This window comes from Aquarana catesbeiana, linkage group LG01 (assembly GCF_042186555.1).
Source record: "Aquarana catesbeiana isolate 2022-GZ linkage group LG01, ASM4218655v1, whole genome shotgun sequence".
Taxonomy (NCBI): domain Eukaryota; kingdom Metazoa; phylum Chordata; class Amphibia; order Anura; family Ranidae; genus Aquarana; species Aquarana catesbeiana.
Genome location: NC_133324.1, coordinates 685,693,949 through 685,720,153, shown reverse-complemented (window position 1 = coordinate 685,720,153; position 26,205 = coordinate 685,693,949). Strand labels below are relative to the sequence as shown.

At 39.8% G+C, this 26,205-nt stretch overlaps 1 protein-coding gene across 1 annotated transcript in view; it reads left to right on the top strand.

The window, feature by feature from the left end:
- NDNF (neuron derived neurotrophic factor) overlaps positions 1-17,664 on the top strand; it is a 56,043-nt gene extending 38,379 nt beyond the window's left edge. Inside the window, exons 2-4 of the mRNA XM_073603377.1 lie at positions 9,937-10,122; positions 11,573-11,697; positions 13,745-17,664. Coding sequence (XP_073459478.1) covers positions 9,938-10,122; positions 11,573-11,697; positions 13,745-15,144 — 1,710 coding nt within the window. The 5' untranslated portion in view covers position 9,937 and the 3' untranslated portion in view covers positions 15,145-17,664. The remainder of the gene's footprint in view (positions 1-9,936; positions 10,123-11,572; positions 11,698-13,744) is intronic.
- The last annotated feature ends 8,541 nt before the right edge of the window (positions 17,665-26,205 follow it).

The window sequence follows — 26,205 nt, the reverse complement described above, 5'->3', positions numbered from 1 at the left end:
TTAATTATTTTCCTGTAGTAGTGGCAGTAAAATGAGCTTTTAAATATCTCTAGAAACAAGCAGCCCAGCAGTATAAATCTTTAAGATTAGAATATAATATGTCTGACAAAATGCATACTTAATTGTGACCCACATGCATGCTTTGTGCCAGCAAAAATGAACACAACGTTCCTTAAATTCTGCTCGCTCACTTCCAATCATGGTCTTTCGCTCCCTGTAATTATGCACTGGATTTTATCTGTTCCAGATGCATTGTTTTAAATATACCAGATTAATTGGAGGCAGTAAATCACAATCATGACTCTTTAACTTGATGACAGTATAGCGTTGAGGTGAATGTTTTATCCAGATCAAGGCAGTGAGGATAATTTTGTTAACTTTAATTTCATTAGATTTTTATTATTGGAGCTATGGCTTTGGCGTCCTTGGAAATACTGAATTTAACTGCAGATGAATGGGAGTGCAACAAGGAATACTGGATCCTTTAAATTTATGGAGAAATACAAAAGGAACCCATAAAAAGGATTATAGTGCTTTGGCTTTCTTTTATTATGTAAGCTGATCTCTTCAATAGTTCTTGTTTTTTTGTGACCAAACTCTCTTAGTATGTGCTAGGCAGTGAAGACTGCTGAGCTTACAGTATTGCAACACAAAAGAAAATAACTACACAGAAAGCTTGGGGTATGAATGTAACACAGCGAGCACGGTTGATTGTGTTCCAGTAATATTTAACAATATCAGCTGTGCCAATATAAGGCATAGGCAAGAGAGTACCAAGAGGTTCCAGATTACAGTCTACTCACTAATCAGTGGCTGATCCTTTTGTATTAAATATAAAGGGTACTACTAGATTTCATAAGTGACCTTTATAAAATAATAATTTTTTTAGGATGGCCCTTACCTGTCATAAGCAAAGTGTTGGAGGCCACTATTTTTTTTAGTTTTTGCTATAATAAATATCCCTGAAAAATATATATAAAAAAACTAATTTCTTCCACAGTTTAGGCCGATATGTATTCTTCTACATATTTTTGGTAAAAAAAATTGCAATAAGCGTATATAGATTGGTTTGCGCAAAAGTTATAGTGTCTACAAAATAGGGGATAGATTTATGGCATTTTTTAATCAATTTTTTTGTATTAGTCATGGCGGAGATCTGCAATTTTTATCGTGACTGCAACATTATGGCTTACACATCGGACACTTTTGACACTATTTTGGGACCGCTGTCATTTATACAGCGATCAGTGCTATAAAAATGCACTGATTACTGTGTAAATGACACTGGCAGGGAAGGGGTTAACCACTAGGGGGCGATGAAGGGGTTAAGTGTGTCCTAGGGAGTGATTCTAACTGTGGGGGGGCTGGGCTACAAGTGACACGACACTGATCACTGCTCCCAATGACAGGGAGCAGTAGATCTCTGTCCTGTCACTAGGCAGAACGGAGAAATGCCTTGTATACATAGGCATCTCCCTCTCCGTGAGACGATCGCGGACATCGAGTCCACGGGACCCATGGGCGCACACTCACGCAGCGCGCGCTGGCACGGCGGCAAATTCATAGGGACGTACAGGTACACCCATTTGCGCAGCTGTGCCATTCTGCCAACGTAAATATACATGCGGCGTTCAGCAAGCGGTTAGTGTATATTTTCATTATTAAAAATATGCATTACCTATTTATTTGAATATAAGTGCAGATAAAAAATAGATCTATAATAACTATAATTTGTTATATTCTGTTAATCCATGTTCCTACAAAGCCAAAACATTTCACGTATCTCTGTATGAAATATTTTTAGATTGTATTAATAAAAGTGGCATTTAACCACTTCAATACAGGGGACTTATACACCTTCCTGTCCAGACCAATTTTCAGCTTTCAGCGCTGTCGCAATTTGAATGACAATTGTGAGGTCATACAACGCTGTACTCAAACTAAATTTTTATCATTTTGTTCATACTAATAGAGCTTTCTTTTGGTGGTATTTGATCACCTCTGGGATTTTTATTTTCTGCCAAACAAATAAAAAGACCAAAAATTTTGAAAAAAAAAATGTTTTTTTTGTTTCTGTTACAAATCTTTGTAAATAAGTAAGTTTTCTCCTTCACTTATGGGCACTGATGGGGCTGCACTGACGGGCACTGATAAGGCGGCACTGATGGGCACCGATGAGGTGGAACTGATGGGCACTAATATGCGGCACTGATGGGGCACTGATGGCCACTGATAGGTGGCACTAATATGCAGCACTGATGGGTACACATAGGTGGCACTTATGGGCACTGAAAGGCAGCATGGACGGGCACGGATGGGCACTGATAGGCAGCCCAAATGGGCACTGATAGGTGGCACAGATGGGCACTGATAGGTGGCACGGATGGGCACTGATAGGTGGCACCGATGGGCATGCATGGGCACTGATGTACACTGATGGTACGGATGGATGCCAATCAGTGCCAAACAATAATGCCTGCTAATCAGTGATGCCCATTGTAGGCACTGATTGGCATCCATTGTGGGCACTGATTGGCATCCCTGGAAGTCTAGGTTGGCATACCTGGTGGTGACATCCCTGGTGGTCCTAGTGGCATTCCTGGTGGTCCTGGGTCCCTGGGTGGGCATCCTCGGGGGGGGGGGGGGGCTGCGCTGATAATCGATCAGCACAGACCCCCCCCGTCAGAGGAGTAGCCGATCGGATCTCCTCTGCTCGCATCTGACAGATGCGAGGGAGGAAAAGCCGATCAAAGGCTCTTCCTGTTTACACTGTGATTAGCCGTGATTGGACAAGGCTGATCACGTGGTAAAGAGTCTCCGTCAGAGACTCTTTACCTAGATCGGTGTTACGGCGTGTCAGACTGACACACCACAACAACAATTACCGCGATGCGCGCCCCCGGGCGGGGGGGGCGCCGCTTCATATCCTGCTGGACGTCATATGACGTCCGGTCAGGATATTGAAACCACTTTGCCGCTGTCATTTTGCTATATGCCGGGCGGCAAGTGGTTAAAGAGATTGTAAAGGCTCGTTTTTTTTAAAATAACAGACATGTTATATTTACCTCCTCTGTGCAGTGGATTTGCACAAAGCAGCCCAGATCCCCCTCTTCTCGGGTCCCTCTTCGCTGCTCCTGGCCCCTCCCTCCTTTGAGTGCCCCTCAGCCAGCAGCTTGCTACAGGGGGCACCCAAGCAGAGTCCCCTCTCTCCCCTGATTGGCTGACTGACTTTGATTGACAGCCGTGGGAGCCAATGGCGCAGCTCCTCTGTCTCAGCCAATCAGGAGGAGTGTCCTGGATGGCTGAGGGGATTGTGGACATCGCTGGAGAGAGAAGGGGCTCAGGTAGGTAATTAGGGGGGTGCTGGGGAAGTTGCTACACAAAGAAGGTTTTTTATCTTAATGCATAGAATGCATTAAGATAAAAAAAAAAACCTTCTGCCTTTACAACTCCTTTAAAGGAGAAGTCCAGCCTGAGCTTTTTAGGCTGGGCTTCTCCTCTGGGTCACTGAAGTGCAATTCGTTCGTGTGACCCGTTTTCAGCGGAGAGTTGTCTAAAGTCCGCTCTCCGCTGACGTCACTGCTATCAGTCGAGGCAGCCCCTCATCCCGACTTCCCAAGTCTGGATCTGACAGCTGCCTTGACTGATGCCTGTCTCAGCCTCTCAGCGAGCCACTGAGATGCTGAGACGGCCTCTCCCCGCCCCTCCACAGCTCATTGCTCCAATGAGCATGGAGGATCAGAGCAGGAGAGATACTGACAGGCAGCATCTCTCCGGGAAGGGTGAGAACCGAGCCAACGGCAGTGTTCGGTGGCTCGGTTCATAGTGCAGAGACGCCGGGGGACAGATGCAGCATCGGTCTGATGCTGCATCCACCCAGGTAAGTATGAATATAAAAAAAAATAAAAATATATACTTCTCTTTTAAAGCCACCACTGCTGCAAAGCAAACTATAGCCATGGCATGGAAAACCCCTCACCTCAGCATCACGGAAACTAAGAATACAATTACTAGAGCCATGATACACATCAAGGTCAAAGCAATCATACTAGATAGGGATAAGAAATATTAGCACCTGTGGAAGCCCTGGGTAGATCATTATCTCCCAGCTGACTTTGACAACACACTATTATCCCCTTGACTATTTCCAATATAGTTAATCAGAGCTCCCCTTTTGGGATTCCCTGCACTCCTTCCCCTTACCCCCCCCCCCCCCCTTTGTCCTTCCTTACTTCTTTGTGCCTCATTTTTCTCTCCCCCCTTTTACCTTCAGGGTCCCTTGTGCCCCATTTTTTGCTCTGCACTAGGCCGGTCTCCCTTGAGTCTCATGCTATAGGGTATTACCTAGTGATTCTGATACCTCACTTATATGTAGTTATATTACACTGTTGCATACCTGTGTTCTTTTTTTTAACCGCACAAACTATGATGTTTGACAGTCCTCTTGTGTGTATCTTTTCACTTACCCTACACCTATATGGGCTGCATCCCTGTCATTGCATTGCATTACTGTACAGCCTGTTCTGTCCCCTCTACTGTGGGGATAATTCCTACTTGCTCTTTATCTTTATATATGCCTTTTATTCTTTAATAAAACATTTGAACAAGGAAGAAAAAAGTTACATTTCAAAAACAGAAAAAAATAAGAACTCTGATTACATTTTGTGTGTTCTGGCATGTCAGTAGTAATTTTGTGTTTTGTAGATGAGACCTGTTTAAATCTTCTCTCTATTTTTCTGCCTTTATTTAATCCGGATCAAAAACTGAGAGAAAATTCCTAATGCATAATGACCAGACAGACGCTGAGTGTTTTTCTTCATTCTTTTAATTAGTCCTCCCATGTTAGTCCTATGAAAGAGGATTATGGAACGTTGTCATATAGAAGTGAACTTTAAGGACATATGACATTGCAGAGGGCGCTCTGCAGAAAGAAAGACCTATAAAGAACATCATAGCGGAATCACAAAGTTTTACCTTTTTATACGAAATATCACGAGTCACTTCAATATGACAAGAGAAAGCTTTATTGCGGTCATGCAGTTCTGCTTCAGTACTTGAAATATGTCTTTGATTATTTAAAAGGAACAGTAAGAGTGAGTGGATTAGCTTTGCTTTGCTTCATCTATCTCTTAAAATATTCCCACAGTACAAATGACCTGCTTCCATTTTCATTCCGTTCAGAGCTGAAATAATAAGAGGAAAGCATCCTTTCATCTTTAAAATAATATGTGAACAATTTATTGTGTCGATAAATCTTATGGCTTATTTTAATAGGCTAATTTGTTTCAGGGAATACAGCAGCACCCGTTGGCCTACCAAAGTGTTAAGATCCACTAGCTTCTAAGTTGGAATATGTACCGTAAGCTTCTTTTGGTGATAAGCTGGGAGGACCACAAGACATTCCATGTTCAAATATTTTAGCTCTTTTTTTTTTTTTTTTATTAAATGAAAACAGAAGCTTCCATCTGGTTAATTGTTGTGGATTTCACCAGATGTAGATGTAGTTTTTTCTTCCAGTACAGAGCAGAAAAAAACTTGTAAAGTCAAAACTTTTTTCAGTTTTGGATAGATTTGGGAATGGTTAAAATCCTGACAGGTACCATATGTTTTTTCTTTCCTATTTGCATCCCTTCAGGGAGAAGAATCTCCTTCACTTTCTATCCTATAGACACTATGGGGTTGATTTACTAAAGGCAAATAGACTGTGCACTTTGCAAAGTGCAGTTGTACTCTGCAAGAGCAGTTGCTCCAGAGCTCAGTAAATGAGCAGTAGCTCTGCTGACTTTCATCATCCAATCATGTGCAAGCAAAAATGCTGTTTTTTTTTTTTTTATCCTTGCATGTGTTTGGATATTCTTTGCAAAGTGAAGTTTTACCTCATTTACTAAGCTCTGGAGCAACTGCTCTTTCAGAGTGCAACTGCACTTTGCAAAGTGTACAGTCTAATTGCCTTTAGTAAATCAACGCCAATGGGAAGTAAGAGGAAGTCTCTCCAAACCAAAGAGTTGATACCAAAACACATGTCACTATTGGAAGGACTCCTTGCTATTCCTGTTTAAAGCGGCATTCCACACAAAAATGGAACTTACGATTTTCTGGTTCCTCCCCCCCCTCCGGTGTCACATTTGGCACATTTCAGGGGGGAGGGGAGAGCAGATACCTGTCCAATACATAGATATCCAAGCCACCCGCGGGCATCTATGCCACTCCCCCACCCCCCCCCGCTGTATTCTGGGAGACATACGGGTCCCAGAAAACAGCAGGGACCAGTGGGATAGCGCAGCACGAGTCACGCATGCGCAGTAGGGAACCAGGAAGTGAAGCCGCAAGGCTTCACTTCCCGATTCCCTTACCGAGGATGGCGGCGGCAGCACCCAACAGCCGAGGGATAGATTGGCTTTGGGTGACAACATCGCAGGCTCCCTGGACAGGTAAGTGTCCATATTGTAAAAGTCAGCAGCTGCAGTATTTGTAGCTGCTGACTTAAAAAAAAAAACAAAAAAAAACGACGGAACTCCGCTTTAAGTGACAATTCAATTTTTGATTTATAACTTTCTCTCCCAGTGACCATGGTCAACAGGCCAGAGCACTAACCCTTATCACTCTATCTAAGAGCGAGTTCACACTAGAAGGGTTAACTGCTGGAGTGCTTTACCTCTCTGTCAGCTGTCCATTCCCAACTTTGATAGCGGGTAGCGTGGTGCATGATTCAGCATAACACACAACTCTCCTTTTTTTGTTTTCATTCAAACTTTACTTGAGGTGTACAAAAGTACACTTTATTCATGGTGCTGTACAGTGCCATCCATGTCTGTATAGTCCTGCATTTTAGCGCAGCATGCTGCAGTGCAGTTCCGGGCTGCACTGCAGTGTGAATGGGACACACAGAAAACAATTCTTTTCTGTGTCCATGCAGTGTTAAGTGTGAATTTGCTCTAAAAGAAAGAAATGCTTTAGATTCACTTTAAAGGATAAGTTCACCTTTGTAAAAAAAATAATAAATAATGCACATCTTTTTACAGGTAAAAAAAATGTGTATTGATAATTTTTTTTACTAGGAGGCTGCAAAGCATTGCACCCACGATCTGCCAGGAAGAAACAATAAGATACCAAGAGGGCTCAACAGCACCCTGGTAGTTCATTGAGAACTACAAGCCCACAGCCACTAAGGCTGTCAGCACTTGTAGCTCATTCATTCACAGAACTCTGTTAATGATCGACACGACCGGGTGGGCGGAGCCTTGCACAGCAATGTTTTTTTTTTTTTATTTTGACAACGAGTTCGGGGAGAAAATCCCAATCTCGCTGTCACTAGAGGCAGCGGGTCAGGGAATGGTTGCAGCAGTGGGCACCCTAAAAATGGGTGAAACATGCAACATGTTCCCAAAGGTGAACTTATCCTTTAAAGCCCAACTGTTTGTTATGTTAGAGTGTAAAAGGGTTAAAGTTTGTTTTCATGAGTGTTTATTAGGAATAATATTGACAGAAATTCTATTCTACAGAATCTACTATATATGTTAATAGCATGAAATACCTAAAAGAATTTTTATAGTTTTCCTATTTCCTTTCTTTGACAGTTGCATAGGAACAAGTGGCCCTATTGGAAGATTTCTCCTCTGTTCCTGGTCTATTGACAAATCAAAATGTTTTTTTTTTGTCCCAGTGACAATGGTCACCTGGCCAAATGAGGAGAATTGATCTCCCCAAAGAGGACACAGACACTAATAAAAACTTGACATATCCCTTTTCACTCTATATTGACATATCTCTTTTACCAAAAAAAAATGGCTTTGGATACAGAATATATCACAAATAGACATGACTGAATTTATCTCCTAAGCTTTGACCTGGCTCATACCGTCAACTTGAGGTGGAGAATTTGTAATTTTTTTGGTGATGGGCATAGTGCTTTACTGCAATACTTCCATACCATATTATATTAGGTGGCACCTAGAGGGTGTTCACATGTTGACATGCAGCTTCTTCTGAAGGCACAGAAGCACATGTTACCTAATACCCATCTGCAAGCTGAACTACAGAGATCTCTGACACACTTTATAACCGGACAAAGTCTTTGCCATACTCATCACTATCATGAGAACAGCAGTGCCTCTTGCGTTCTTTATTTTAAGGCCTGGTTCACACCTATGCATTTTTTAGTGCACTTTCAGTTTTGCAGAAACACACTACAGTCCATTTAACATGGTTTCCTATGCATGTAGTTCACATCTGTGCATTTTATGGAAAGGGCCAGGGACTTTTTTCTGTTTTTTGGTTCCATAGACTTCAATGGATTAAAAGTGTGTATTGAAAAATGCAAACTGCAACCTAGGTGTGAATCAAGTCTAAGCCCTCTTTTGCTGTAAAGTCACTGACAAATATTTTATGTTGGTTAACTGGTGGTCGCTAATACTATATATCACTTTTCCTGATTTCTTTGTGGTTTATGATTATAAGGTCATTAATACAGCTCATTTTAGACAAGTTCAGATTAAGGCTCGATTCACACCTATGCATGTTGCTTTTGAGCGTTTTTGGAGGTTTTTTTTTCATGCTTGCCACGTTTTTGAGCCGCGTTTTTGCGGCGTTTTTGCCGCGATTTGCGTTTTGCGTTTTTTTTTTTTTTCATTTTTTTTTACAGTCTTAAAAAAAAATTACAAAAAAAAAACAAAAAAAAAACGGCAAAAACGCACCAAAAACGCACCAAAAACGCTGCAAAAACGCTGCAAAAACGGTGCACTTGCGTTTTTGATGCTTGTCCATTGAAATCCATTACATGCAAAACGCTGCTTTTTGCATGAAAAAAAGTCCCCGACCCTTTCCAAAAACGCAGAGATACAAAAAAGCATTGATGTGAACATGTTCCATAGGAACCCATGTTAAAAAATTCCCGTGCATTTCTGCAAAATGCATCAAAAAACGCGCTAGTGTGAATGGGGCCTTAGAGTCTTTTAGTTTTGACTGGTCAGAATAGCAAAGGTAGGGAAATTAGAAGTACCTGGCACAGAGGTAAAAGATAAGGCATAACCTTCTTCTTTCATCAATAAATGGTACAACAGTCCTCTTAGATTCCTAGTATAATGAAAGGGGATATGAGTGTGTTTGAGTAACTGTCATCTGAGCTTCTGTCTGAATAAGACCCAGACAAATTAGTATTATGTATATTCTTATTAATGCCTTTGCCAAGCTGGATCTGTGCAGGCTGTCTGCTTAAATTCATGTAGCCCAAGGGTGCAAGGAGCTGCTGGTACTCAAGCAGCAGTCATGAGGTTCTTGAATTACAGCCAGGTCACATAGTGTCAAGTTTGTCTGCACTCAGTATTTGAGGTATCCAAATAGGCATAGACATAAGATGCCAATCAGACATCTGAATACTAGTGGTTTTATTAGATGTTCGTGTTGTAAAGGGCTGCGCAAACCGGCAGCGCTATATAAGAATAAAAATATAACAGTATTAATAATGATATGTGCAAAAGATATGCAGCTTTTTATTTCTTAAGCATATGCATTTGCACTAAGCAGAACCCTTAAGCCTTGACTATCTTTTAGAATTCGGGACATAATCAATCGCATACAATTGAAGCACTGTGCATTCATGTGATATTAATAGCTACTACATGCTACTTGTGTAGTTTATACAGGAGGAAGCCATTTGTTCCATCTCTTTAGTGATTGATCACTAGGAAATAATTGCTAGTGATTTTAAAGGTGTGATTGAGCTATAAATTGCTCATGCATTCCTGTACTTAGCTGAACTAATGACTTTAGAAAAAAAAAATAGCAGTTCAGAAAGAGAACAGACATACTGCTCTATGTTCTTTTCTATACTACTGCATCTCTTTATGTCAATTTTGTCATTTATTATGCATATGCGTAATTCAAAATGCATGTGTCTGTATTGTATAATCTTATTGTAATGTCTCTTTCCTTTTACAGGATGTTATCACATTGGTACACATTATTGGTTCTACTACCAGTCTGCTTGAAATCTCAGAAACTTCCGACTAGAGATGAAGAACTGTTCCAAATGCAAATTAAAGATAAATCAGTTTTCCACGATTCATCCATAGTACCTGATGGAGCAGAGATTGGTGGCTACCTGTTCAGAGACAATCCTAAAAGGTACTTTATATGTGATTATGTGCAAATAAAATTACATATATGGGTGTACACATTTATATGTGTTGTTTTCTATTACACAGTAGCATATTGCAAGGTTCCAGTCTTTTTCTAAGGGCTTGTACACAATTCATTTTGATCAGAATTTCTGACCATTGGTAAACACCCAAAATCTTGGGTGTAACAGTGTCCACTGAGCAATTGACTCAGTACACACTGAATTATTTGTCCAGCATTGCATCACTTCCCACCAAATACTGTATTTAATAAACATGCTGCACTGCCCCATTGACTTTTACTCACATTGATTGCTCCATTAGGAAGAAATTCTGAAGATATGAAAGCACAGTTCAAGGACAAACATTGGATGCTCTGCCTTTGCATCCAGCTCCTGTGGAGACTTAAGCCTGGTACACACTATACTGTAGGCTATGCAAAGTAAGTGCAGCGATCTACTCTGCCATTGGTGGAGATCGCTGATCGGGAGTTGGTTGGGTACACATGGCCCAAATGTCAGGAGATATTTACCGGTTCAAAAACATTCGGCCTGTGTGTATGTTGGTCTGTCTGACAGAGGCCGGCCGTTTGGCCGGCTTCTGTCAGACGTACATGCTAAAAAAACCGGCAGCCGACCAACTCCTGATCAGCCCTCTCAGCCAATGGTGTAGAGCGCTGATCGGAGTGTTCTGGCGGGGGGCTCCGAGCGGAGCTGACAGTTTTTTTTTGTTCAACCCTCTGGGTTGAATGGAAAAAAAACTATAGTGTGTACTAGGCTTAATGTGGTTGTACACCCTGTACAACCACTTTTACCTACAGGTAAGCCTATATTAAAGCTTACCTGTAGGTGCTGGAAATATCTCCTAAACCTCCACGGTTTAGAAGATATTTACAATAAAGCCATGCGCCGATGTCTACGGCGCATGCGTACTTTAGGAAGGGCAGGTCGTGCCGTTTCTAAAGGGGTAATGCCATGGCTGGCGGCTCCCGCACGCATGCACGGGAGTGACGTCACGCGACTCCAGCCAGTCACAGAGCCAGAGTTTGCAGCCCCGGAAGGACGAGGGGTGAAGATGGACGCTCGCTGCTAGTGGGGACAGCGGTGACATCGCAGGCTTCGGTTTCAGGTAAGTGACGCATAATGGGCTACTATGTGATGCATAGTAGCCCATTATGCTTTACCTTTGCAGGGAAATAAAGAGGAAGTAAACCCCTCTTTAAGTCTAAGCAATCCATTGATTTAGCTCCTCTCTCTTGTTTGTCAGTGTGGTTAAGTGTTTTTTGTATGGGACTGACCAATGTGTTTGTCTCAATGCCATGGTCATGGCTCCCTAATAAACTTAGACTACAATTTTAGGAATGTGTATTTAAGTTTAACCTAAGGAACATTTATTTTGTAAGTTATGTTTTGTAAATATAGTGATTAACACATCAAATGTTAATGTTTCCGTTCCAGGTACTTCTTTGTAGTGGAGGAAGATAATACACCTCTGTCTGTTATTGTTACACCCTGTGATGCTCCTCTGGAATGGAAACTGACTTTACAGGAACTTCCTGAGGAAGCCAGTGGGGAAGGATCAGGTAATAATGTACACCTATATATTGAACCATATGCTATACTGTATTTTCTGTAATATATTAAAATGATAGACGCATATCACTTTTGGAAGTTATGTATATTGTTAAGAACCACTACTATCCAGTAAGGTTAATTTAAAGTACCAGTTGTATTGTAATATTTGATATACATTAAGAAATGTTGATTGGAGATTTGTTGTATGATTGACAGGAATTAATTTGCCCTGCAAGTTAATACCAGATTCCTTAACACCTGCTAGATGTTTCTATGACACACCAGTGGGACCAGTCAAGTCACCCCACAGCCATAGGGGTGATATTTACAACAACACAACGCACAGCTGATTTCACTAACTGCAACAAAAAGAAAACACATTCCCTTCTCTCAGTGCTGACCCTCATCTGTTAAAACATGGAGTGGCCTGGAGCACTTTTGTCCTTTAGTCCCCTGGATAGCATCCTGTGTACACAAGGCTTCTTTTTCTCTTTCAGTAAATAAATGTCTATTTGCACACACTTAACCAGAAGTTAAAAGTCAGTTATAATCATCTCCAAAGTGAACAGTGTATAATAAGACAATCCACAAGTAACTTTGTTAAAAATATATACACATATTTGCTGGTAGCAAATCAAATGTATATTTGAGTGGGAATCTATCAACCTTATTATACGTATATGTTTTTTTATAAACTGTAATGTGGCAATTTAGATCAGGTAAACCCAAACTATGCACTTTATTTGGTAAAACCTACAATATCGTGCTACCTGGTTTCAAGTAACTTAGAATGTTTTAAAAATTAAAAAAAAACAGTTTGTAGGAGACTGTTTCCTGCTGTTCTTGAGAGTATAAAAAAAGGAAAAACAAATACAGTATGCCTTTAATGTGTCACAAAGTCTTTAGTGACTAGTGAGCTATTTAACATAAAAAAAAAAAATTACAAGCTTTGTATCATCAAAAAAAAGGGAAGGGGTTAACATCAGGAGTGATCAAAGGGTTAAGTGTGTTCCCTGGGAGTGCTTGCTAACTGTGTGGGGTGCTTTAACTGTGGGAAAACAGAGGTCTGTGTTCCTTCTTAGCAGGATCGCTATCTTCCCTACTAACAGAACGGCGATCTGCCTTGTTTACATAGGCAGACCGCCTTTCTGCCTCTCGCGGGAATGTTTGGTGGGTCCCGCCGGCAGTATGTGATTCTGTGCACAGAAGCCCCCGCTCAGCAGTAAATGTGCATGGGGCGGTCGGCAAGGGGTTAAGGAGGAAAAAATGCAACAAAACGCATAAAAAACACATTTTCAAAACCAAAAAATGCACCTGAAAACCACATAGATGTGAACTTAGGGTAAATGTAGCCAGTACTATTCCTTTTTGGAAATATTTTTGAATGCACCTCTAGTCTCTACACTAGAGGGTGTTTAGTTCTGTTAAGCCAATTGCATTCTAGTCAAATATTACACTATAAAGGGTGGCTTCACACTGATCCGCTGCAGCTCAGTGTACCTGCGGTTTTCATCAGGTTAGCTGGGCTTTCCCATAGACTTCTGGTATGTCCCAAGGTTTCGGTGTGTTTTCTGAAAGCGCACCAAAAATCCTGCATGCAGGACTGACTGATACAGAAAACGTTACATTATATCAAAACAACAGCAACTATTTTTTACAGTTTTTTCAATATAACAATTTGCACATTTTTAGATTTATCATATATGGCAACATGTTTTGTTTGCCAAGTTAATGGGGAGACAGCTGTACTGAGTGTTCACTGTAACAGGAGTGTCTGAAATTTAGAGTAAATAGTTCTTCTCCATTAATAATTTTGACATTGCCTCACTTTTAGTGACACCCATATATTTCTATTAGTACATTTTGTACTGTATATTTTGCTTTTGCGTAACATGCGTTCTTGTTTTTGTTTCCACTGCTGATTCCCACATCCAAGCAGATGTTGAGCTCAAATGGTCTGATAATTAAGCAAGGTCAGGTGCTCAAAGTGCAGACTTGCATTTCTGCTGTAATAACATACACGCTGATCTATTTTTTTAATGTCGTATTTTGCAGGTGAGCCTGAACCTCTGGAGCAGCAAAAACAACAGATTATGAATGAAGAGGGCACCGAGCTGTTCTCATATAAAGGAAATGATGTGGAATACTTTGTGTCTACAAGCTCTCCTTCTGGTTTGTACCAGCTGGAATTAATTTCAACAGAAAAGGACACCCATTTTAAAGTTTATGCCACGACAACTCCAGAGTCTGACCAGCCTTACCCAGAGTTGCCATACGACCCGAGAGTTGATGTGACATCGCTAGGACGCACCACATTAACATTAGCATGGAAACCAACTCCTACATCCTCTGTTTTAAAACAGCCAATCCAATACTGTGTTGTTATCAACAAGGAACACAATTTTAAAAGTATGTGCGCAGTCGAAGCCAAGATCAATGCAGATGATGCTTTTATGGTAGCTCCTAAGCCTGGTTTAGACTTCAGCCCCTTTGACTTTGCCCACTTTGGGTTTTCATCAGAAAATGATGCTGGTAAAGATCGCAATTTCATGTCAAAATCCTTATCCACAAAGATAGTACGTCAACTAACTGCCAAACCAAAGCCTGATCTTCAAAAGGTATGCATTGGGAACAAAAACATATTTACAGTTTCTGATCTGAAGCCTGACACCCAGTACTACTTTGATGTGTTTGCAATAAACTCAGCCACAAATATGAGCACTGCATATGTCGGAACATTTGCTCGAACTAAAGAAGAAGCAAAGCAGAAAACATTAGAGTTGAAGGATGGAAAAGTTACTGATGTGTTCATAAAGAGGAAGGGCAGTAAATTTTTAAGATTTGCCCCAGTCTCTTCCCATCAAAAAGTCACTTTTTCAGTTCACTCTTGCCTGGACACTATTCAGATCCAAGTCAGAAGAGATGGCAAACTTATTCTGTCACAAAGTGTAGAAGGTGTGCGCCAGTTTCAACTGAGAGGAAAACCAAAAGCTAAATACTTGATTAGGCTAAAGGGAAGCAAAAAGGGTGCCTCTATGCTCAAAATCCTGGCAACATCGAAATTCAACAAACAGCCTTTCCCTTCACTTCCAGAAGACACAAGAATCAAAGCCTTTGACAAACTGCGCACGTGCACTTCTGTTACAATAGCATGGCTGGGAACGCAGGAGAGAAATAAATATTGTGTTTACAAAAAAGAAGTGGATGATGACTACAACGAAGACCAGAAGAAACGGGAACAAAACCAATGTTTGGGGCCTGACACCAGAAAGAAATCAGAGAAAGTTCTCTGCAAATATTTCCACAGTCAAAACCTGCATAAAGCAGTCACCACAGAGACAATCAAAGGACTTGAAGCTGGCAAGTCTTATGTCCTGGATGTCTATGTCATGGGTCACGGAGGCCATTCAGTCAAATATCAAAGCAAACTCGTAAAAACAAGAAAGTTCTGTTAGAGTTCATGTGAACTTGTATGGCAAAAATATCCTACAAGAAGCATACTTACTAACTACTTGTGCAGTCAAGCGGTTGTGACTTGTACACAGTACCTGTAGCAGTGTAGAAAGGTATCAACTTGTATACTTCTGTTTACATATCAAAGTGGTTGCTTCTAAATGGTAATCCTGCTGCTTTTCCAGAACTGAAAGACGTATATATACTTATAGGTCTGAGACCTGATATCAGACACACACACGGTAGATGAAGTAACAGTGGTAATGGATACACAAGTACGAAGGACAAGTTTGGTAGTGTCACACAGTGCATGAACTGCCTCTAAATTATTTTACTAAATACATGGCCAAGGCAAGTCCCCTGGTTCTATTCATGCTCGCACAATACAATCTAGAAATGATAGACTATGTGTAAATTATTTTATAAAGTCTTGTCTGAAATGTTTATGTTGTATGTAAACTGCAAAATCATTCCTTACCTAATACAGATCAAATACTAAGTATTAACTGGACCTATCTTTATTCTTCTTAATTCTTTGCCTATTGTACATTCCTACTAGACTGGTTTATTTTTTAAATATGTATTGTATGTATAAAGTTGTCAAGCATATATTCCTGTACATAAAAAATTGAAAGTATAAAATTATATATTTCTTTTGCTTACGCGTTGTCTAAAATACTATATCAGAAAGAGTGACTGTTGTCTGTAAACAAGTTGTTAACTTGTTTTTAGTGTTTTATGTGTGCAAAATATATAAAGATATATAAAATATATTATAGTTATATAAAGATATATATATATATATAGAAATACAGTATAAATTTAAAAGAGATTTGTGTAGCAAGAAGGGGTAGTAAAATAAGGAACAAACAAAGCATATAAGCCAGCAGACACTCTTTTTGTGAATGACTTTAAACAAGGCCACCCAGTATTGTGAATCAGCAGCATTAAAGGGAAGATGAAACGGACAATAACTGACTGTACTTTGTAGTTTAATCCGCAAGCAAAACGAAAAGTTGCAGCTTTTTCAAGGTGGTGTTAGGATGACAAGATGTTATTAATGGAAGACATTGTAATACTTTGTAAAGGAAGCATTGAGACAGACTTTTTTTTGTCAGTGTTAACATTTTATCACTCAACAAAAATCATTTCGCCAGATGTTGTATAAATACAAGGCGAGATGTAGAATGTTGTGGATACCACAAAATCACAGCACAAAATATAATGCAGGTGAATGATACCTACGGGCTAAACAATCAGGGGATTTTAATGTCACGCTACTCAACAATTTAACTTCTTGTTGGCCATAATGTTATTTGTAACTTGTTGGGGTTGATTTACTAAACTAATAGAGCAAGTTATGTTAAGGGTGTTCACTGAGCTTAGTAAATAAAATTAAGCTATGTTCACTTTGAATATGTTCAAATAAAAAAAAAAAAACATTTTTTCCTTGCACATGATTGGATGATTGAAGTAGATACAGCTTATCCATAATCATTCCAATGCATTTTTTTCATATTTTTTATTCAGTAAGCAGATCTATTTATAAAGTCTCGATGAACCTTTCTTGATATTTTACTTCTTTCTGTTTTGCTGAAATAAAATGTATAAATATGGCAAATTTGAGAAAAAAATAAAGTATGGCTATTGACATTTTTTTTTTTTAACCTTTAAAAAAGCCACTTCCCTGTTTTTCCGGTTCACCTGTCTCTAGATGGCTGCTTTCTAAATACATGGGAAAATGCTGGGCAAATTCACAAATAATATTAGCAAGGCAAGTCAGGGCACTGCAAACCCGATTCAGTTCACACCATAGTATTCAAATAGACCCAATGCCCTGTACATGTGCTGATCTCACAGCAGGGTGTAACTAAAATATCCCATGTAGTTCAGCCCTGAAGACAATAGAATACAGGGTTTTCTTATATTTGTAAAACGTAGGTGAATATTACTGTGAAAATCCCACACAACAAGGGATTAGCTAAAATGAGCATTAAGGACATCTTTATACATACATAATAGTTATGCCTTTAAAATGTGTTTTAATTAGGAGTGTGGAAAGGGTAATAATATGCAGTAGCATACAACCAGTTTTACCTAGAGTTAGTGCTTTCTTTCATCTAATAGCCAATTGTTGCTCTAGTTACAACACAACTCTTGCTCTTTTTTTTCCTGTATATAAGACCCCTAAAAGTATATCCAAGACTGAAAAGATATAGAATGCCGTCAACATGACCAGCATGTTGACATGGACATGGAGAGATGTTCCTTGCCTTAGAAGCTTGTGGATGTAAGGTCTTAAATCACGTGCTTGTCAGTTTTGCCATCAGATGTGTATTTTTGATTCATGAAGTGATCTTTTTGAGTATTTTTTGTACAGTTGTCATTTTGTTTTAAATAATTTCATATTTTCATTGTTGTCTCTTTCTTTTTGTATTTTCTATTTGTGTACAAATGTGTGATTACCAGGCTGTTTGGCCATTTATATTTTGAATATGTAAAATAAATAATACTATTATTTATGCTGTTTTTATATTTTTTTTTCATTGAATATTTAAGAGGATCATTTATATTGAAATAAGTAAAAATCAGCAGCTACAAGCACTGTAGCTACTGACTTTTAAAAAACACAAACTTGCTTGCAAGCCCGTGGAGTCCAGTGCTGCCTCAAGTGACACTCTAGAGCAGTGTTTTTCAACTCCAGTCCTCAAGGTGCCCCAACAGGTCATGTTTTCCGGCTTTCCATTATTTTGCACAGGTGATTTGATCAGTTTCACTGCCTTAGTAATTACCACAGCCGTTTCATCTGAGGGAAAACCTGAAAACATGACCTGTTGGGGCGCCTTGAGGACTGCAGTTGAGAAACACTGCTCTAGAGTATTTTCCTTTGTGCCTCCCCTGGAAGCTAAAAAAACATAATGTAGGGAGGGGAGGGTTGGAGGAGCCTGGCCAGCACAGACAGTAGGTAGACACTACCAGAAGGGGAGAGACTATGACATTAAAGGAAGTAGAAGGCTGTGCTAGGGAATTGACTACTATTTGACGCAAGTTCAGAGGCACATTGCAAGTGAATAAACATGTTTTATGGAAAGAAAAAACACTGCAGGCAAGCATTTATAACCCTTGAATGCTCTGTGTTTTTAGTAAAACAAAATGTAAGCTAATGCCCACCCAAATTACAACATCAGTGCATAAAGGGTTAATTACATAAATAAGGTGTTGAAAGATGGGGTTTCCTCAAGAAAGACCCAGGAATAATACACTCTAAATAAAGAATAGGCCGCACTGCAAACAGCTAACTTTTCAAGTTTCCAACATATATGAAAGAAAGTATCATATAAAGCACTATATTGTAGTACATGGACAAGATCTCCCCACAGTTCCTCTATCTAGACAAAAGCAAACCTCAGCTACAAACATCATATAATATACATTAGAACAGGGAGGAGATCCAGGCTAAAGGTACAGAAATTAACAAACACCAATACACATGGATATATATCAAAAAAGAAAAAAACCTTCAGCTGGCATGCGGACACTCAGGATCTGGTGGAGATGGGAATAACAAAGTTTCAGAGTAAAAACCCTTTTCTCAAGTGATCCACATGTCTGCATGTGGCACCCAAATCATTTAAATATACAAAAATGGTTTCAAAACTCACTAAACTTGTCTCTTACCCCCAGTCAGAGTGATGTCATATCCAGTGCAGGAAGTTTCATGACATCACTTCCTGTCCTTAAACTCTCGGATGCAGCCTGCCAACTGGAGGAATTTCTGGGGGGGTGCAGGCTGTACCACACTGGGAGGAGCAGAATGCTTTTGCTAGCAGACTGTTCTTGCTGTCTTCAAGGGATACATTCCATCAACGAAACATTTGCATATAAAAAATAAACAGCAGAGCAGGAAGCGGATCTTGCCCAAGATTCAAGATTTGCTACCCATCTCTGCTGGAGGACAGGAGGTGAGGAGACGTCAACAGGTTGAGAGTGGAAATGCCCTCGCTTTGGAGAGATTTCTTTTCGGTTTCTGCTGTGTCTTTGGGGCAGATAGTAAAGGTAAATTTCCCCAGTGGAACACAAAAAGGCAAAATGACACTGAAAGTGATCTTAAAACATTTGTATACTTATATTCAAAACTAAAAAAATGTTTTAGCTTCTCATACCCCTTGCCAAACACCTTGCTTCTTTATATATCTTGTATATATATATATATATATATATATATATATATATATATATATATATACATATATATATATATATACATATATATATATATATATATATATATATATATACTATATGTACATGGATAAATCACATATGCTGCATTTTCTTCCTGCTGCCCAGTGATGCACAGTGGTTGTGTCCTGCCGATCCTCTCAACTTACTGCACATCTGGGTTTATCTGATTCAAAGTAACTGCACATTTGAAGTCTCTAATAATATGAACTGCCCACAAGGCTCCTGGTGGCCATGTGATCTTTGTCTAGGCTTCTTTACTCCAGATAACAATGTGATTTGGTAGTGCTGATGTATACACAGATTTCCTCTATATCAAGAAGATAACAAATCAGAGAAGATATCGAGTAATTGTAATTACTGTAGAGATTATACCCAGGGCAAATTAGCTTAGTTAGTAGAATGAGCAAATTTGGCTAAACATCCAAAGATCTGACTACTTGACCACGTTTCTGGTGACCTTATCTTCATCAGATTTAGGTCTAAATGATCTCTGATGTATACAGCAGTGCAATGCCTAAACTGTATGACAGCTTCTCAAAGGATATGTTAAAACCAAGGATAAGCAATCCACATACACATTCAAAATAAAATACTGTATATCTTAGAGGAGTTGTGGCCTTGTTCACAGCCAGGGTGTCTGTGTGGGTATATACCAATAACTGCCATTCTGTGTATATGAATCATCAGCTATATGCTCTTTATTTAAAGTGATGTGTGCGGAGAGAAAAAAGTCTCTGAAGTTGACAACTTCACTAGTCTAAAGCAGGCTGTGGACTTTACATGACAAACGAATTGTCAGTACACCAATCTGGCCACCTATTGATCCATCTCACTATTGATATGTGCATAAACATGCACACTCCTATTGCCTGACATCCCCTATTTATTCACTTTTCATACTTTTATCAGTTTGCTTGTTTGCTTTTTTAGTGTTGCATTGAAGAAAATGTACGCATTTTGAGAAAAAGCCTATATTTGATTTGTAGGAAAAAACTTTGCCATGCTTTATATCAGCAATATAATTTTGGTGTAATTAGAATAAACACACATCACTGAATAACATTTTTACCTATTTACTTATTTATTTACAACACTAGCTGTTTTATTGGTCAAAATTAAAATATATATATATCTTTTTTATTTTTGAATAAATATAAAGTAAGATTTTGTAAAATTATACTTCCTAATAAAGAAGTATATTTCCTAAAGAAAGCAGTCTACCCCTACTCCAAAATGAAGTAAAAGTGAAATAAGTAATGAAAAAATTATTATTGGATCAACAAGCTCATAGCTGTAATATAAAAAAGTGCTTTTGGCCTTAGTCTAGGAAGGGAAAATATGGCTTGCATAAAAAGCACTAAAAGTAAAAGATCTTGCTACCTCTACCAACCAATCAATTTGATAATTTCACACCTGGGCTGCAGATAGCTGGTTAGTTCCTGTGGATAAGAAGTGTTTTTATCCACTTTTGAGCAACAGCAAAGCAGCTTAGTCATTCTCAAGTCTTGAACACCAGTCCACCACTAAATCCACTTCTCTAACTGTAACATCATGCTGTAATAGAGTAGGGAAAAATAACACTGCATTACAGACATTATTATTTTACTTTGCTTGGTCAAAAGTTGATCACTCACAATGCATTCTATATGTTTCTTTAGGATTACTGACAATTACATAACGCAAGTGCTTATCTGATTGGATACAAACTGAATGGATTTATCAGATGTTGTTTTAAACTACATGGAACATTTCGGGATTATTTTAAGCAAATTGAAGAATGAACAACTGGATTGTAATGTGTGTATAATCAAACACACTTTCCTGTATTGCTAGCTACTGGAAAGCACAGTACAAACTTGCCCTGTACACCTACCAATATGCAGGTTGAACAATAAAGAAGCAGCAGCACACTGTAATTCAAGCTAAACTTGCAAAAATGAAATAAAAACACATTTACCACTGCATCCATATCTAGCCAATCTGTAAAAAAAAAGCTTATAAGAACCAAAAACAATGATCTAAATCCATTTTAATGTGCCACCTCTTCTATTAGTGAAGACCGATGATCGGAGCTGTTGTCAATAGGGGGGAGCGACCAGAGCAGTTTAGTTCAGTAAAAACTCTCCAAACCCAATGGAAAGTTCACATATTCTGAACACAGTTCCCTAACTTGTTAAAGTCTATGGGAGCCAAATATTGTCAATTTGTGCTGACCTATTTGCCAGCTTTTGGTAAAAAGGGGCATGGGTATCTAGGCCCTGCCATTGGGGATATGAACCAAAAAAAAGTATAAAAAATGTCATTCAGTGGGTAGCAGGTCTCTTATCACAGGACAAAGGGCAGCATTACAAATATACAAATCCTTTAAAAACAAAAATAAATGGAGTTGTGTTTCCCTCAAAGTCTATACCACACTTTTTTCCAAGTATTGTTGTGGAAATTTTTATTGATGAATGTTGTCAGATGTCCCCCAGTGTCAGTTTTGCTGTAATGCACTCATGCGAGCGTATTCACACATACAGATGTTGGTGGAAGACCATTGGCTGCGGAAACCTTCCCATGGACACAGCAGATCTGTTTGCTCTTTTAAGGATGTTTGTTTATGCCTTACTAAGGGACTGGCCACTTCATGGCGACTGCATCTACACTCCTAAGTAAACAGATCTGTGTACATGGGAACCATAGCATAACCATACAAAATTATGGTTCACTGAGCCATGATAGAGTATGGCTCATGTCATTGGTAGCAGTGGGAGTGTGCACATGATCATGTTCTGAGCCATGTAAGTAGTGTTCAAATTGTGAGACACTTTGCAAGCATGCACCCACCCTCCTGCATCATACCAAGTTACATACCCTCAACATCGGAGGGTACCTTGCCAGGGGGTACCTGGCCCAATGGCTGTAATCGTCTTTGGGGGGGACCTATCCAAATCTTGAAGCCCCTTCAAAATAAGGGGGCACCCAAACAGCCATCTTCTCCCCTACATGAATGAAAATGGGGTACATATAAGCCCTTGGTACCCATTAACAAAAAATAAATAAATACTAAATAAACACACAGAGACCATAATATACATTTTATATGCAGAAATACTGTAAAGGTGACGCTAACCTGACCCCCTCTCCTCCCCTTCCTGGTCCCCGCTGTACTTACTGCCAGTGATCCTCAGCTGTCAGGGCTCCCACACCTGCTCCACTGGTCGGGGATTTGAATTCCCTGCTGCTCTCTCTTTTCTCTTTTGTATGCTACCATGACGGACCAGATTCTGACTGGTCAGCGCCGTCACATGGCAGTGGTGATATTGAATGACTTACAGCAAATGCCTGAGCTGACTGTATCTGGCCATTTAGCTTGCCTGGGTTCCTGTTCCTGGTCAACCAGAACCTAAATGTCATCCCTAGTTGTCAATGCACAGTTTCAATTCTTGCTGCTGCTCGCTTTGGGACTTCATGGTGCTACCCCTTTAAGTTTTTCAGGAACCTGTGAAGACCCTATGAGGACCCTTTTAGAACTCTGTAATGACCCTGTGAGGACTTTGTGGTGCACCTTTTCTCAGCCAATGAACAACATCTGAAAGCAATGTGAATACTGCAAGCTGCACCCTTCCACACCATGGACCATTCAAAGAAAGAATTAGGCCTTGTCTTTCCAATTTTTTAGGATTTTGCTTGTTTTTCAAATGCTTTTTTTTTGCCTGGAGCATTTAAAAACATTATTTATAATTATTATATAACAGCATCATTTGTTGGTTTTACTTTTAAGGCCTCGTTCACACGATACGAAAATCAGAATGGAAAATTCGTAAGACGAGTTGTCTGCGGATGTTCAGATCGTTAGTACGGTGCTTTCGACAGCCGATTTGACTTTTTCGTCAGACAAAAGCTGAATGTGCAGGCTATAACATTTTTGTCGGATGTGAACTCAACGTCTGATTTTTGGATGGTCAGTACAGAAATCGTCACGTACAAACACACATGCTCGGAATCAAGGAATGACTAGGAAGAGTTTGGTCTTGTAAACTACTGTTCGTAATCTAGAATTAACATTTGTGACGCGGGAATTGATGAAATGTCGAAATGCAGTGCACATTCTCATCTTGTTTAATGGGATAATAATGAAGCTGCTTTGCTGGCGATACTGATGTAGTTATGCCAAACATATTTTAAAAGGCATTTGCTTTGTGTGATCTGAAAATCGCGAATCAACGCTCACCAAACCTCTACTAACATGAAATTAGCAGAAGGGGCCCAAAGGCCCCTTGAACTGAACTACGTTCATGTTTGTCAAACAACGATTTGCGGATAGTTAGTATGCTAGACAAAATCCTGCACACGCGCTTTTGACAAAAATCAGAAGCTCGGTCGTACAAACAATCAAACCGTGTGTACGAGGTCTAAAGGATAAATAAACAAAAGAATAAATGTGTAAATATACAGTAATATGCTTTTAAAGCAAGTACAGAAAATATATTGATTTTACCAGAAATGCAGTGTCCTTTTCACTTTCTGTCATCTTTATTCTGCATTGGAGATGAAAAAAGGCAGACGTGTTTGGAGTCCATCCTTCAAACAAGAAGGGTGTTATTCACAGGATAAGTGGGTGAAATGAAAGCGAAAAAAGCTTGAATAAAATACATTTTCATTTTTGTGTTTAGGTGCGCCTTATCATCTGTTCACTTTTAACTATATAGTTTATTTGCTTATATTTTGCCTCCCCTGGTTCCCTCACTCCTCCTCCCAACAACATGCAAATTACATTCTTAACCCCAAGGGGGAGTAATTACACACGGAAACTGATGAGAATGCAGCACAATGTATTAACACAAAGTTCCAACAAGTTGGACAACAAGCTTGAACAGTGCAGCCGGACCTATTGTAGAGGAGCCTTACAGGAGAACATATACAACAGTCTCGCTCTTTACTGTACAAGACACACTAAGCAGCTTACTCTATCCAGCAGCTTCTGATGAAAGAGGGGGCAGTAGATCGGTGTGATGGTAATAGTACCTAAAGCAGCAGAAGTTCCCACCGATGGACTAGGCTTGATGCCACTACTCTGTCCCTCCTCCACAGGAATCTCTCCCTACACTGGGCACACTGTACCTCACAAGCAGGGTCGTGTCCCTAACCTAACCACTTGCACAATGCGCTTCAAATGTGGTGAGCCAATGCTTTTTATAAGCACTGCCCTCACTAAAGATGGCCGACAGGCCATGATCACACGAATGGAGGCTTCAGAGGAGCACATTTTCTCCTATCCTCCATTCTCCTTCTGTAGTAGTGCTGCAAAAAATGTCAACATCAGGCTAAATAATGCTGGACCCCCTTCAGCCTAGAAATGGGATGGGCTCTATATGACTTGCTGCAGAAAGCAAATGTGTGCCAGTGTGAACAATCCAGTATGAAGTGACACTAAAGGAGAGAGTAAACATATTTTCTCTCGATTAATTCCTGGTGACATAATTGGCACTGGGACAAATAGTTAAATAGTTAAACAATAATTTAACATGTATTATTTGTAGGTATAACTTACTGTATTTATCGGCATATAACACACACTTTTTTCCCCTTAAAATCAGGGGAAAATCATGGGTGCGTGTTATAGGCCGATCCCCGCCAATTTTGTTCTGATCGGAGCGATCGCGGCTATTGCCACGATCGCCGCCGACATATACAGCCGTGTGTTAATTCAAATATGGCGCTGAGACTGCAGGGACTCGTCGGAGCCGAGATACACATACCCGAGCGTCCTCGGCTTTTATCGGCGCCGCTCACAGTCCCGCCCAGTCCCGCCATTGGACCTGTGTTATGTCCATCATAGGGCGGGACTGGGTGTGACTGTGAGCAGCAGCGAGAAAAGCCGAGGACACTCGGGTATGTGTATCTCTGCTCTGACAAGTCCCTGCAGTCTCAGCACCATATTTGAATTTACACACGGCTGTATATGTCGGCGGCAATCGCGGCAATCACACAAGGCTGCACTGGGGCAAAGCTGCACTGGGGCAAGGCTGCACTGGGGCAAAGCTGCACTGGGGCAAAGCTGCACTGGGGCAAGGCTGCACTGGGGCAAAGCTGCACTGGGGCAAAGCTGCACTGACATGGCTGCACTGGGGCAAGGCTGCACTGACAAGGCTGCACTGGGGCAAGGCTGCACTGACAAGGCTGCACTGACACTGACAAGGCTGCAGATGGACACTGATAACGCTGCATTGATGGGCATTTTAATGTAAGTTTTTCTTCCTTAAACTTCCCTCCTAAAAGTTTTTTTCCTTAAAATTCCCTCCTAAACTTGGGGTGCGTGTTATACGCCGGCGCGTGTTATACGCCGATAAATACGGTATTTAGAAAGGACTGCCAAATCAAATGGTATGAGCTCTACATAAGAAAGAATAGACACTGTTTCATGCATGCATGTTCTGAAAGTGCAGTTTAATTTTAAAATGTTATTCATAGTTCAAAATGATAAAAGTTTGGATTGATTTATAGAAGTAATAATCAATATCCCAGTAGTAACTTTGTATAATGCAGGCACATTATGAGAATAAATATATTTAGCAGTAACGATAATATAATACAAAAAATGTTTAAAATAGACATTGACATTTTATTCACATTCACAAAATTTTGCTTTGTAGCCATTTATTATGAATAACTCCTAAAACCAACATAAATCACCTCTTTCCTAGTAGCTACAATGCTGAAACAATATCCTTATAGTGCTTCATTTACACTCTATAGAATATGTTAGAATGTACATCTGTTTGATACTTGCTTTGAACTTTGTGTGGGTGGGAAGAAAAAAAGAGCAGCAGGGT